At 33.3% G+C, this 16,152-nt stretch overlaps 1 protein-coding gene across 3 annotated transcripts in view; it reads right to left on the bottom strand.

Annotated features, from left to right (window-relative positions):
• The window catches only part of LOC150110505 (Ig-like and fibronectin type-III domain-containing protein 1), a 325,466-nt gene that overhangs the window by 287,123 nt on the left and 22,191 nt on the right, over nucleotides 1–16,152 (bottom strand). For all 3 annotated transcript variants that reach the window (XM_090394289.1, XM_090394271.1, XM_090394280.1), the window contains exon 2: nucleotides 13,115–13,305. In XM_090394289.1, the coding sequence (XP_090250415.1) occupies nucleotides 13,115–13,211 (97 nt within the window). In that variant the 5' untranslated portion in view covers nucleotides 13,212–13,305. The remainder of the gene's footprint in view (nucleotides 1–13,114; nucleotides 13,306–16,152) is intronic.

The following is a 16,152-nucleotide window of genomic DNA, read 5'->3' as shown; positions in this document are numbered from 1 at the left end:
TAGCTTATTGTTAATTTATCTGCTTATTTATTTTATCAAAATAAAATAATTTCTAAAATAATAATTTTATACTAAAATAACTCATAAGAAATAATGATTTCTATAATACAATTATTCCTAGACACAATTGTGAATGACTAATACAGTTTCACTGGAATTAATGACATTTTTTTTTTTTTTTTGCTCTGCTTGGAAATAAATCAAACCAAAGCACATTGTTTATTACACTGATTAGTTTACTTATTTCTTTTTATTTTATGAAACCAGAAATCATTAAAATCTACTTGATGGCGGGAAGTGCATACAAGAACGTAAATAGAGCGAAGGATCTGTTCACCGATGTCCTACTGGTGAAACAATTATGTGACTAAATCATCAAATGCTTAAAGACAAGAAAAAAAAATCGTTAATTTAATAGGTTTAGAATAAAATAACTTGGGCATCTATCAGTTGTTCCGACATAGTCAGAAGCTTTAGAAATGAGAATACAAAAGGGTTCTTAACAGGAACTGTTATAAAAACGGTTTATTCTGTGAGTAGATTTGCCGCAATGATATGTATATTTTTTCAAAGAAAATATTCATAACAAGAAAGAACAATACACCACGAAAATAGGCATAAAAGTAATAAATGAATAAATTAAAAAAAAGTGCTACATAATAGAAATTAAGTCTACATTCATTTTTGTAATAAAACTTTAAAAAAATCCTTTATAGAAACGTGGGCATTCCAACAGCTCTATATAAATAATGGGGCACAAAAAGGAGAAATTAAATTGAGAATCTACTCAATTTAATTTTGTTAGCTACTTAGAAGTAACTAACAAAGCAGGATTGTAAATTGAGGCGAGATTTTAACACTAGGAAATGAGAACAAAATCCAATAGTTATTCTATTCATATTTCTGTTTATTTTTAAAACTAAAATTCACTGAACATTTCAGACTATAGAAATTAAAATATACTTCTAAAATACAGAATACACATACAAAGGCAAACAGAGAACGGTAGTACATCGTTTATTTTTTTGCAAAGAAACCTTTCAGTATAATTCGCAATTCAAGGCTAGGACGCCTTCAACTCAGACTGTAATACGTCGTCTACTATAGCAATTCAGGTAAAAATCTTTTAGCACCTTTACAGCTGAAAATTTTGAAGAATGATAATTATGAAATAACCAGAAAGGTTAATTCAGTAATAAAATTATAATGCTGCGAAATGTGAGAAAATTAAAGGCTACCATTGAAACACAATTTACAGGAGGGGAAAGCCTCTGACATTCAAGAATGTGAAAATTGCTACTGCTGTTGTAAACAACCAGGCAAAAAAATATGAAGATGGAAACATGTTTTGTCAGGATGTAACGAAGCCTCTGCTCTTGAAGTTAAATTCCAAACAAAAAAAAGGACAAGAAAATGTTTTGTTTCTCCTATAGACAACTCGCTACTCGTCCCACAACCTGTCATTAAGGTAGAGATTTCAGGATCTCTACCAGAGATCCATAATGTGCAGTAGAAAGTAAAATGGTAAGGCTCTAATCTCTTCCATCTCGCAGTTAGTATCCTATGCCTGTACATATGTGTGTACAGGACCGGTTTGCATGTTTTTGAGGGACGAAAAACCTTAGTTCAGTGGGAAAACCCTTCCCCATCCGCATGACACCCGCTAACTCACCTTTGAGTGAAAATCCCTGATAACGGTTCCACGCGTTATAGACTGGATTCGAACCCAGGTCTTCGTCGAAGCCAACTGAACTACGAAAGATCTGTTATACGGTCAAACGATCAGGATGTGGTTAAATCACTGAAATATTTTTTTTTAATTCTTTCAGAGAATATATTAAATTTATAAATTTACAGAGAATTTATAAAATGAAGCTAAAAGAAGTCTCTAGGTTCTCAGATCGCAATTTAGAAGTTGTTGAGAGAAAATGAACCTAGTGTCACCAAAGCTGACCGCCTTCCCCTCAATATATATATATATATATATATATATATATATATATATATATATATATATATATATATATATATATATATATATATATATATATATATATATATATATATATATATATTACAGAGACTTTGAAGGTCATTCTGTAGTTCACGATATTAAATAAACTTCAAATGTTTGAATGTCCTGATCTTCAGTTATGCTGGACAGTTCACGGATTGAAAAAAATATTTTTCGTGTTGCAATTCTCGCTGACCTCCATTATCACGTGTAGTATCATCTAAGCGTATGTTCGTGAGGTTACTTATTCTGACAGTCAGTTCATCCATCACGAATGATGGATGAACTTGCATTATATTTGAGCCTAATATTGTTACCAGGAACTCGGTTGCATTTCTTGCAACAGTTTTAAAGGAAATAGTCAGGGCATTGCGGCTGATTCAAGGTTCAACATTTCATTTCTCACTGGAATGCATGTTCGTTGAAGTAAAAAATAATATAAGCTTGACACACACACACACACACACACACACACACACACACACACACACACACACACACACACACACACACACACACACACACACACAAATTGTTTATTTGTCTTCTCTCAGTCTTTTATAAAGTATTGTGATTTGTATTTTTATTTTGTTAAGAAATATTTATAAGCACTAGTTGTTTTTAAAAATGAATCTACATGTATAAAAAAAACGTAAGGCTTTAAGTAAACCTACGTAAGAATGTGGGTTTACTTAAAGCCTTAAGTAAACCCACATTCTTACGTATAACTTACGTATTATTACCAAATAATACGTAAGTTATAAGGGAAGACAACTAAGAACAAATTAATTTTTCTTTTTCATTCACAGGAAGTCTCTCTGCCACAGCCAGTTTTTAATTCTATGTATAAATTAGATGCTCTATAAAATAACCAGTTGAGGCATAACCAGTTTGGCTCTTTAAAAGTTATATACGTCTTCCAAGACCAGACTTATAATTGGCATAAGGGATAATCTCAATAACAACTCAGCCGTTAGCGTTCGTAGAAATAAGTTCACAAGAAGGAAGGAAGAGGAGGATGAGGTTGTAAAATAATTGAAGAGAAAGTTATAAAAGAACTAAATAAGTTGAATTTAAAGGATTTCTGCCCCTATTTTTAAGAAATACAAACTCCAGATAAAAAAAAAATAAATAAATAAAGATCGTTGTAGATTGCATTTAAAAATATTCTTTAAACAAAGAACAGTTATTCATTGCAACTAATTTTCATCTGGTATTTTAGACGTGGATAATTTACAAAAATCCCAAATCAATTTCAGAAAAAATTAAGGAGAATAATTCGATATAAAGGTTGCTGTTCATGGGATTATTACACTGGAACGACCGGAATATATACATATGACTGGAACACGAATCTGCACAAAATCATATATATAATTCAAAACATATCATTTTGAGGAACACTTTTGTACACTGCGTGGAAAGAAGTCAACTGAAACCCCAATGGGCAACATGCATCGTAACGAGCCATGTGTTTGTAGCCAGTATAAATTGGAGGAAAATTATGCTCCCGAGTCAGTGCAACTGTGTTCGGGTGAAATGGCTGCAAAAAAGGGAACTGACAGTTTGAAAGAGGCATTGCGATAGGATGCCATGTTACAGGCCTATCTGTTCGACAAATTGTTGACAAATTGGGCCATCTCAGATCAACAATTAGTGATGCCATACTGAGATGGAAGCGCAGGGAGTCAACTGCAAGTGCTACCCGCAGTGGACGACCTACCACATTCACCAAACGTCACCGTAGGGTTTTACGAAAGATACTATGTAAAAACCGCGATTCGTCTACCAACACGTTAAATGCAGAGTTTCAGGCATCGACTGGAACACGAATCTGCACAAAATCATTAAGAACCGAGGTTCACAACATGGATTTCCATGGCAGGACTGCAATGTGCAAGTCCCACATTACCCGAACCAACATGCAGCATCGTATTCAGTGGTGCAAAGAGCGTGTACACTGGGACGTAGAAGTTTGGAAAGCTGTGTTATGGAGCAACGAATCACGCTACACCTTCTACCGAGCAGATGGACTGTGTGAATGTGGCTGATATCCAGTGTATGTCTCCTACCAGAGTGCGTAACCGCAACTATGAAATTCAGAGGTGGCGGTATGGTCATGTTTTCTGGTTTTTGGCCTCTGACCTATGTATGTGGGGCCACGAACATTGAACTCCGAGAGGTATCTGAACATTCTGGACAACATAATGCTTCCTACTTTGTGGTTCCTACAGAAATGACCACTATCTCTTTCAGCAAGACAATGCACCATGTCATGAGGCTGCTTCTGTAACTGCGTGGTTTGTGTACATGAACGTCACCACAATTTTCTAGCCTCCACAGAGCCCTGATCTCAACCCTATTGAACATCTGTGGCATGAACTGAAGCGCTGGGTGAGGTCAATGGACGTCTGATCCACAACAGTGTAGGATTTCACTACATGCCTACAGGAAGAATGGCCCAAAATTCCAATTGATACCTATGATTGTTGCAGTCATTGCAGAGAAAGGTGGTCCTACATCGTATTAATGTGTTTGTGCCTCACATTATAGTGTCCGTCGACTTATTTCCATGCGGTGTATTTGATATATAAGAATATTTTCTAAAACGGATTCAATCCAGATCAACTCCGGAATTCTGTTTTTCTTCAGGAAAACATTTTTTTCCAGAAATTCAGCTTATTCTCTTGCCACAACCTTTTTTAGCAACCCTTTTTTTTTATGTAACGTATTTCTCACCTTACTCACGAAATGTTGTAAACTTACAGCACATCAGCACCATTTAAGCTAAGGAAACCTTGCTTTAGAAATTAACCATGATACTTTTCAAACCACTTCAAGTCTCCAACACTGAAGTATGAATGGTGTCATGAAAGAAAATCTTAATTACTCCATTTCCTGCATGATCCTTAGTAAATTGTGGCCTTTCCATTGCTTAGTCTGTTACAACAAACATTTTTAATAACAATCGTTTGTTATAACGAGTTAATGAGCGAGAAATACTATTTCATCAATTCTTCTCAATATTTGTTTTGTCTGATACAAACAGTTCAAGAAGGTTGAACTGTAAAAGCAAAAAATAAATAATAAAAATGCTTATTTTTATTTATTTATAGAAATTGCAGCACGTGAAATAAATCCTATTGTTCCGTGCGTGTTAGGCTTCAATGGCTTGTCACTGCCAAGAAACTTGACTTATCAGAAATCTATTAATGCTTGGATAGAAGAACACATGCCTATTTTGTTGGATACAAATCCCGAGTTTCTTCGGGAGAAAACAAAACCTTCTACCATTGTATGAGGCTAACTGACTCACTTTCAACTGAAAAGATCTGTATAAAGGTTCTTTGCAATCCTACACGGGATTGCAAAGTTTGGGCAGTTTATTGTTTTTGATCACAAAATAACCTGAAGTTGTAACACTTTAATTGTATTAGTAAGTAACGCATTGTCTATTTTCCTTCGCACAAGTCTATATTGGAAATGAGGGGGTGATCAAGTTACTTGATTTCGTAAAGATGGCAGGATGTTGATCAGCTAGAATCTTGAATTCCTATATATGCTCTCTCTCTCTCTCTCTCTCTCTCTCGATAAATCACTTGATTAACAAGGCGTTAACTTTTAATTAGAAAAGAAAAAATACTAATGACGTTATTAGAATAATTTAAGTAATATTTTGTAACTCAGAATGGAACACAGATCAAAGCCTGCAAGATTACCTTTAAGCTGATTAAGAAGAAATATGATTCTAATCTTTGCAATAATGAGTTCGACGCTTCATAATATTAGTAATAACAATCACAATATCTATTTGACATTATAAAGTGTAAGATCACCAGAATTCTATGACGAACAGATTTGTATGCATAGTGTCGAATCATAGTGCAGAAAATCAATATCGGAAACTTAACGGTTAAAAGTTGACATCCTTCCTTATGTTCCTGTTGTTTCATATAATTCCAGAGATAACAGCTCGCTGACGAAATAGTCGATCTGCTTGTTCCATCAAGCGGAAAAAAATATTCCTTTCTCTCTTGGTGCTAGCGTGAAGATTTTAAAAGAAACTGTGTCATCGTTCTGAACAGTTCTCTTGATGCAAAACAATGCAGCACGTGAAGGGCTGTATCGTTGAAATTTTCTAAAATGTTTTCACGATAATGTAAATAGTAACTTTTCCTATATGTTTTTCAGCTGAATTTCTCTAAAACAGCTTCGGACTTTTTGTTTGTTAGTTTGAACTGAGATTTTTTTTTTCTACGTAAAAAAATCGTGTCTTTTCAATTGTTTGAAGAAGCATTTCTAACTTATCATTCAAAATGGAAAGAAAAATACATGTTGTGCAATATACATAACTTTATACATAACTTTATACAATAACTTTATACATGTTGTATAAACAGTATATGGACAGGCACATGTTGCACAACTTTATACATGCTCTGCCTGTCCTGGAGTTTATTTATTACAGGATTTTCAAATTAGTATCTCTTTCTTACGGAAATAGCAGTGTTTCCGTTTGGAGATTTTACCCTTCACAACAGATAAAGCGCTCTAAATAAACACTCACAGTTAGTTATTTATATGTGACGTCACTGAACGCCATATGGCCACTCCCGTATCTCATAAGGTTTTGAGGGTGAAGCCTATTGCTAGAAGTAGTAGTAAGGTCGCAGATGTAGATATATTCTGCGAATTTCTAAAAGTAGCATTGTAATAATAATAATAATAACATTAAATTTATCTCTATATATTTATTTATCTATAACTTTTTTTGGAGTGTGCCGACTCCATAGAGGTTTGGAATAATAATAATAATAATAATAATAATAATAATAATAATAATAATAATATGTATGGAATAATTTATGAAAGGTACCATTATTATAATCACAATTTTAATAATAATAATTTCAAAATACTTCAATATGGTGTATAAAAATTCACATTTTTCAGCCTGAAATTTTAGAATATGTAAAAACGATACACTTACTTTATTTCATATTCATATCTCCTTTCTATACTTATTCACTTATTTCATATATCATTTCTACATTTAGTCTTAGCCCTACATTTTCCTAAGATCATATTTAAAGAATTGTACTTTATATTTTCTCAGCAAATGGATTAAATTTAAATACCACTATTATTGTCGACACTTACTTCTTAGTTGCTAATATCAAAAAAGCGTATATGTGTAAAATACAGATCACAGTTTGTATATAACTAATAACTGATAGATAACAAGTGATACGAAATATGTTTTACTTATTTGGGGAATTCTTCATTTAAATACAGTTATATACTCGTATAAAATTAGTTCTTCTACGATGAATTGATGCATTTTAAGTTTATTCATAGATGTCAATACCAAAAATAAATATTCCATAACAAAACGTGTGAAAAAAAAAAAAAACGAAAAATTTAACAGTAATCCCGGATTCCAAGCTTTAAGTCCAAAAGCTGGAACATCCGGGCCAAATCTGAAAAGGTGGGAACCTCGAACATTAATCAGGGTTGTGGTGGTCTGACACCGGGCAATAAAATTCATCTGTCATCTAAAAATATTCCTAAACATTCATACTGCTCGAACCCATGGCTAATTGGTTGCAGGCCGGAAGCACTATCTACTTGGCTAATCAGACCGATCATGTATGTGCCATTTACAATAAAAGTACACCGTGAGTTCACAAAAACTACTGTACTATTCATATTAGAATTCATTTTTCCCCTAATTTCTGGTTTTCTTAATTCCCTATCACGTCTCTAAAATGCTAATGTTGTACAAACAAAATCATCAAGACACGTAGTTATACAAAGGTCAGAGACCTTGATAATAATTTTAGAGAAATGGGTGCGTGACATTAAAATGCATTGAACTGACTTCTGCTGTACTTGAATTTCGTGTCTAGACATTACAACGCCACGTTTTTCCTACTGGTAAAGATATACTCTGATTATGGAATTTGTATAAGTGATTATTACAACACATCCATTACAGCGTACTCATAAACTTCACTCCCCCACACGCCGCTATAATAATAAAAATAAAAAATAATAATGATGAAGTATTTCCATAATATTGAAACATTTCTATCATTTTTATTTGTAAATAAACCACACAGTTGAAAGATAACCTTCATTGAGACAGCATCAAAAATACTGATAGATTGGTGAATTTACATAGACGCAAAGTGAGTAATTAAAGAAGTTTTGTGGAGTAGATTAAATTTTTGCAGGTCAAACAAAGCGAAACTGATCTTATTGGATAAATTTTATACTTCACGAGAATTCGTGTTCAATATTAGTCCTATTAGGACTAATTGCCCATATCGCTTAATATTCAGGTAGTGTTAACTCCTCGCCTCGCTTCTCTAATCCTCTAAAATGGTTTATTTATGGCGCACACCTTATTAGAACATAAAAGGTTTATTCAATAAATAGGCTACATTCAAGAATCAAAGCCTGCCTCAATCATAAAAGGGGATTTTTATCCCTACTTTTAACTTATGAAAAATTAATGGAATTTTAATCCTTCTGTATTCTTTAATGTTATTTGCATCCTTAACAGCTATTATTATTATTATTATTATTATTATTATTATTACGTGACACCTCAAAGGAATCCAAGGACTCATCGGAGGGGGAGAACGCTGCACACCACAGAACCTACCGTCCACACTACTTAATCCTTCATCCACACACGACGCCATCTAGTATCCACTAAGAGTTTTTTTTCTGTTAACCTGTGTGTTCTTGGCCGATTTTTCTGTATGCAGGATGAAAATCTGAGTTTCCGGAAGAGAAAACCCTGATACCCTTCGTACACCTTTCATTGAAAGAGCCCATATAAAAATTCTTTTCATCATGATGAAAATCGAACTTAAGTCTTTTCCAATCGAAGGGTGTAATATCCCGTCTTTCAAGTGAGCTATGGAGTCTCTTCTGTGCTGTTATTTGATTGATTGATGTTCAAAGTATCGTCCAGGAAACTAAGAACATATCGTCTGTGTATTAGATTTCAATGATCGCAAAATCGGTTTGTGGATTTTTGCAAGAAGGAACCTTCACGTCCCTATAAAACCAGCTAATTTCTGATCCGGAAAAAAAAAAAAAAAGCCTTAAAATTCCTATACCTGTGGGATTTGAATCCAGTGCTATTTCACAGGTAATGACGTGTAGCTAAACTACTAATTCAGGGAGAGTCATATTTCTAAGTGATCCAGTTAAAAAAGAATGCTTCATGGATCTTTGGAATGATTCTCGTGGTTCAATTCACCTAATGATAGCCAATGTTAGTTCAAATGTTACACTTTTTGCACCGTTTATTTTATTATTTATTTTCTTCAATCTAATAGACATTAATCATTGAGACATTTTCCTCTTATGGTTGAATAGATTATTAGGAATAATTATCAGAGCACAAAATGTCTTTGAGGAAACAGAATACTGCAGTAAACACACTGACGTCAACTTGTTGAATATTGATGCCGCATATTGTCCCTCTGAGTGCTGCAATACATCATTATTAATATTGCAAGTAACTGAGTATTACGTTAAAATATTACAACCAATGTTAAAATAATGCAAAATCGAAAACAAAGCGAAATACATTAAACTGATTTAATTTACTATAAGATATACAGTAACGTCAATAGGAAATATTCCAAGAAATACGCTGAAAATATCACACATCCTCAGACAAATGAGGGGAGGAGGGTAAAATAGCAAAAATAGTAACATATCAAGAAAAATCATTCAAGAAAAGAAAATGCTTTAAGTGGTTTTTATTCAGACAAGTTTGTATACATCATCTATTTTGGAATTACTGACAAGAACAGGCTAAAACCAGTATACAATGTGCTAAGGGAAATGGAATCACACATCGGTTACAGCGGTTTAGCTTCATCTGATAAGACCTCATAAAGGCTCCAAGATAGAATTCGGTCCAGGTGTCGGTCCCAAAACAGATAAGAAAGAGAGCAACCTATAAGAGTAGGTTCATCACCTCGAGAAACCATATCATCCCATCAGGAAATGGGTTTATTAATAAATAAATACACATGGAATAAATAAATTAGTAATTTCTTAGTCTTTGCACTAAATTTTTGCACTAAAGCCAAATAAACAAATATCGGTTCTGCTGACGAAATCATGAATGAAAAACATGTATGGTTCCCAACAGAGAATATGAAAACACTTCACTCACATTATTATTTGCTTTAGCCGTCTAGTTCCAAACTAACTCTTGCAAAATAAATATAATAATAATCCACAAGCGCCTTTTATTTCCCAAAGGAAGTAAGAGAGGCCGTGTTAGCCTCATCTAACGTTTGAAGGCAGGGGCAGTAAATTCCCCTCCCCCTCATCCAATCACAAATAGCTGTCCAGATCTTTCCCCTCAATTCTTCTGTTGCTTTAGCTTAAGTTATGGAACCAGAACACGAAGGACAAGTGCTGCCCAGCAGGTTAAATCAACATCCAGTAAGAAGTTCCGTAAGAAGAGGTTCTCGACCTTAGGATTTCATAAATCTCTGGTCTACACTTTCAGTTTATCAGTATATCATAAAAGTGATTAAGATATTCTAGTTTCCAAAACGACCATCATGATAGCATCTGAAGAAGAGCAACCGGTCGGTGCCTACTAGTTGCTCTACTTCAGATACTATCAGGATGATGCAAACTTCCAGTTGATCATCGACTAGTTGCTCTTTTCCTTCTTCTTCAGTTGAGAAATCCGAATCTTCATGGCCCATATAACACCATAATACCACAAGATCACAACTGGTTATCACATAAGTACAACCAACCTTTCAAATCCCTCTATAACTTTTACGATAAATACTAAAGCGAATAAAATGTTTACTCGGACTCTTCTTCAAATAGTTTAGCTTCCGATTCTGTTACAGGGAACCTGTAATGATTCTCCAAACCCAATTCAAGTACAGTTGATACAGGTGTCTATTAAGGAAAAACAAACGGTTGTCTTCCCACTAAGAACAATGAATAAATCAAGTATCGAATACATGTTCTTCCTAGCCGACCTCTTGATCTGCGAATGACCCATGAATATGTATATTTAAAAACAATAGAACCGACAATAATAAATATTAAGATAATGAATATTAGAATAATGATAAGAGGGTCTGGTCTGATTTGCTTTATCCGGTTCATGGAGCACGTATATAAAAGAAGAATGTCGAATTAATTGTATATTAAATCACCGGGTAGGAATTCAACTATAAATGAATTGTAGAAGCAAATATATAATGACAATAATTATGAACGACTATGCAGGTCTGAATACAATAGGGTGTGTAATGCGTGGTGTATCTTACTGACCCATTGTTAGTTCTGTTTAAAAAAATGCAGCTAGTCATACTATACTTGGCTTCGTGTGAAAATTTTGCAAAGACCTAAATGGTAATTACGCTTTGCTCTATAACCTCGTGAACATATGCTTCAATGCACAACTAAAACAAAAAAGTACACCGCTCAATTTAGAAAAAAAAAAATACTAGGATAATTAGTAAATTACGATTTTAAATGTGAACTAATTCAATGTTTTACTTCATTGGTGCAAAATGAGTTTTAAAAATTTATTGCATGTAAAATATTAAATTTATAGAGAAGAATGTCCCTGTCTTTCGTGAAATTTGTGAAACATTCAGGTAATCGGTGCAAAATAGGTTTTAAAAAGCTATGGTATGTAAAATATTAATTTTTAGAGCAGTTCCTGACCTTCGTGAAATTTGTAAAATAGATGTGTTTCATATAATTGGAAATTTCGAAATCTATCTTAGAAATATATTTCCAATTAAAAACATTCCCATTCAAATATTTTCAATGGGGATGTCGATATTTTGTACTCACAGTTGTTCATAGTTTTTATTTTGTTATTCTGAGAAACGTTGACGATATGTTATATGCATATTTAGCATTAATACAAAGGCAGATACTTAGATCACGAAGAGAGTGTTATGTCTGTTGAATATTTTCATCAGCTGTGTGAAGGAGAACTTATTTTCCCACTCTCTGGTATTAATTAATTTAATTTCAGTTGAAAAAAAAGTACAGAATTCCTCCTATATTTTACAAATTGGAATCCAGATTTTCTTTCGAATTCAAGCGAATTCCAAGCTGTTGTAATTTTTCGATTAGGTCACAAAATATATATCCTTTTCAAAATATTTTAAATATAAAATATTTAAAAGTGGTCCTTTTAAATCTCAACCTCACTAAATCTTCACATTCTCCAGATTAGTGAATGCATGCCGTATGACATCATCAATTAGAAACAAGAAATAGGAATAACTGCTTCTCCACACAAATTCACATCTAGAGAGAGAGAGAAAGGGGGGGGGGGGAAGATTCACAATTTAAATGAAAATTTAAATTGACTGATAAAAGTTAATAATAATCTCAGTTACCAATTTTCACCAGAATCAGACTATTCTGTTATACGCATACTAGCAAATGAAATACTTGACAGGTATCCGAAAACTTTAAATTGTCCAATAGAATTAAAACTGAAATGCGTCAACAATTTTATAAAATATTCTACATACCAAATACTATCACAGTCAGGGTCAATAAGAGCGATTTTTACTGTTGACAAAGACGATATATTTTTTGTACAATAGATCGAAAATAATCCATTCGATTAAAAGTTTTAATCTTCAAAAATGATAATTTTAATCAATATGATTACAAAATATGTTGATGCGTTTAACCAAGTTACTGGAGGACTATGACCAGTAGTTCTTATTGGTTTGAATTCATTATTTTCCAACTATACCAAAACCAAACATAAAAACTATTTCAATGTTCACAGCATAGCATATTATAATTGCGTGTGTGTGTGTGTGTGTGTGTGTGTGTGTGTGTGTGTGTGTGTGTGTGTGTGTGTAAATTAAATATCCAAGGAGATTTTTTTATTTACATATTTCTGCTACTGAAATATGTGCATCTAAACCGTTTATAAAGTTTTTAAGGGAACATAAGTTCACAAAGAATATTCGAATATTCATTTTTGGTATTTCTTAGCTTTTTTTTCATACTTTTATTCAAAAATCTATAAGGTACAGCAAAGAAGGTTCTTACCCCATGTGACTTGTGACGCCACTAGTATCACAGTTACTAAAGTGGTTACTGCAACTGAAGCAACTCGGACCATAAGGAAAGTGTTCTCCATGACCATTCCGCCACGGTCGACGACCTCAGGTTGTCTAGCAGTATACCTTTTCCTGGCTGCAAGATGAAGGCGAGGACAGAGACTCCACAAGACACGTGAGCTGTTAAGATTTTTGTGATGTCATTAGACCACTACCTGTACAATCAATTTACACTTTTTTTTATTTATATAAATTAATCTAAATGAAAAATAAACTCGTAAAAATCAAGTTTTTAAATAAATCACATTTCTAAAAGAAATAGTTATGTAAAGCATGGAATTAAAATATTTGTATTTTTATATATTAAATGTAAAAAACAGAAAAAAAGTAATAACAGAAGGGCAATTCCCGTTTTAGCACTTTTTTGTAATTTCCAATTCAATTTAATCAGGTAAACAAATTTTGAATTCACATAAGAGATATTTTGTCAAATTATATTCCAAGATGAGAACATTATCTTTATAAAGATAGGACTCGAACTCATTCCTGAAGATACTCTTGACAGTGAACATGAACAGTGCCATCCATAAAAAAATAATGACCCCAGCTGCCATTGTTTCTTACACAAAATATTTCTAGACATAGTATCGAAATGGTATTTGTAGAATAACAGCCCTTTATACACATCATTAGATCTTTTGAATGAGAATATTTCAATAAACAGAATTGTAATCTCATTCAGTAGGTTTCACATATGAGAGAAATGTGTTTTTACGATGATATGCTTAAAGTAAATAAACTAAATGTGAAAAACTCAGAAGTAAACTAAATATCTGAACGTTATACAGGCTTTTAATTTCATGTACTCCTGAAATAAAGTTAAATTATAAATTTTGAATAATTTGAAGCCTAGACTCAATAAAGAGATTTAAAGATCTATATATTGCACGCTATGCAATATACTTGTATGGCTCTTTTCACCAATGATCTTAGCGGCGGCGTCTACCTCAGGACATATGTCTGGGAAGATTAAGAGGAGCTTATGCTGTCGCGCTTAACATTTTCGAGGCATTCAATCGGGTCTGACGTATAGACCTGTTCACCAAACTACTGTCTCATAGGCTTTCTTCCATCCTTACTTATAACTAGGTGGTCAATTTGCTCTATAGCCACTTTATATCAATTACCTTCTCACAGTGAAGGCAACTGATTTCAAATCTAATCGTATCATCTTTCCATGATGATGTTGACAACAGATATCCCCCATTCCTCCTCCTCATTCACAAACACCGTTCTCGATAGTATTCCTGAATGTAATGAGAAAAATTTAGTCAACTTTATAAATAAAACGCAGCTTTATCTTCATTCTGGCAAAAAAAAAAAAAAAATCCATTTCACTTCACCTTTGTAACTTCAGTTGGATTGTGGGTTGTGATGAAGTGGAATCATGGCCTAAATAAGGCTATGAGGATAGAGTAGCATGCATGTTAAGTGCTTATATTCTCCGGCTGATTTGCCTATTGTGAGGAATGCAAAACCAGTTTATGGCAGCAGAGGAAAAAAAAAGTGTTTCCAGGAAAAAAAAACCTTGCCATCTGTGTATGAGACCACCAAACTCGCCTTCTGGTGAACAGTTCTTCTAATTGTTGCTAGCGTCTCCTAGACTGGAATTCAACCTATGAATGCCTACAATCGATAGATAAATTTCACGACGTTCTTGGGAATCGGGATGTACTCACAACCACGGTTGTAAATACAGTAGAAATTATACATGGAGTAAGAGTTAGATAAATCAAAAATCCTGCTTTCGAGATGAAAAAAAAATTTTTTTTTCATCCGACTTCAAGCCTTCAATAAACAGAATTGTAATCTCATTCAGGCGGTGAAAATCTTCAACCGCTAATTTCTTTCACAAATCTATGACTAAAACCTCCAAATATTCAAGAAACAACATTAACAGGTTCCTTCTTTCTCACGTGAGATTGATATAAAAACTACAAACAAAACTAACTATTCCTCTTAAGAATATCCATCATAGGTATTCTACATTTTTTGACATCAAAACTAATTTTCGTATTTCAAATCAAATTTACCGCCGAGAAAGAATGTGTCCTATTTACCAGCCAAGAGATGTCGGTCAGCCTTAATAACGAAAGGAATGTCAATGTAATTTGTAAATAACAAATACAGTAACCAGTTTGAGAAGCTGCTCTAATGGGAAAATAAGGTTATTACCATATGTTAACAATACAGGCCAAAACATAGGGCTACGGACATAATGACTCATTTAATCATTAGAATTATTTAAAGTCCTTGATTTGAATCCATAGAAAATATTTTCTTAGCATTCATTATTTGTAAATTGTCATATTATAATGTCCTCATTTCATGCTTAAGTATACATGAGAGAAATACTTAAGTTATTACAATCTTCGTGATAATTCCAAACACGAAAAGGTGTAAAGCAGATAGAGTCCTACTTATCAAAGTACTGAGTGAGAGCAGATACCTGGAAAGTCTGAATACACACACACACACAATATATATATAAGATATGAAGAACAAAATTCGCATTAGTGAACTGAATTAAAGAAAAATCAAAACTTGTTTGGATAAAACTATTATTGAACTTGAAGATTATGCTTAAAAAGGAAACGCTGGTCTCTGGACGAAAGGTATAATCATAATAATTATGCAACTTGCATCTAAAGGAAAATTATTTTGTGCCTTTTAAAAGCAGCGAAATTATACAGACATCACATCATTTTATCATGTTATTAAACGTTTTGAAAGAATATTACACGCAAAAATTATTATTGTTATTATTATTATTATTATTATTATTATTGTTATTATAAAATGAGACCTTCAGGAAGTCAGGGACTCATCGACGGAGGCCATATACTACCCTCAATAGCTGTCATACCCGCTGTTGTTGAATTCATTCATACTACATGCGCACATAGTATCCAATGGCAGTCCATTCCAATCAAGCACCACTCTAGGAGAAAAATTCTAGCTCTTCTC

The sequence above is a fragment of the Typopeltis vanoorti genome, chromosome 1 (assembly GCF_054136105.1).
Source record: "Typopeltis vanoorti isolate ZY-2024b chromosome 1, IOZ_Tvanoo_1.0, whole genome shotgun sequence".
Lineage (NCBI taxonomy): Eukaryota > Metazoa > Arthropoda > Arachnida > Uropygi > Thelyphonidae > Typopeltis > Typopeltis vanoorti.
The sequence above is the reverse complement of the archived record's forward strand: the minus strand, read 5'-3'. Positions and strand labels throughout refer to the sequence as shown.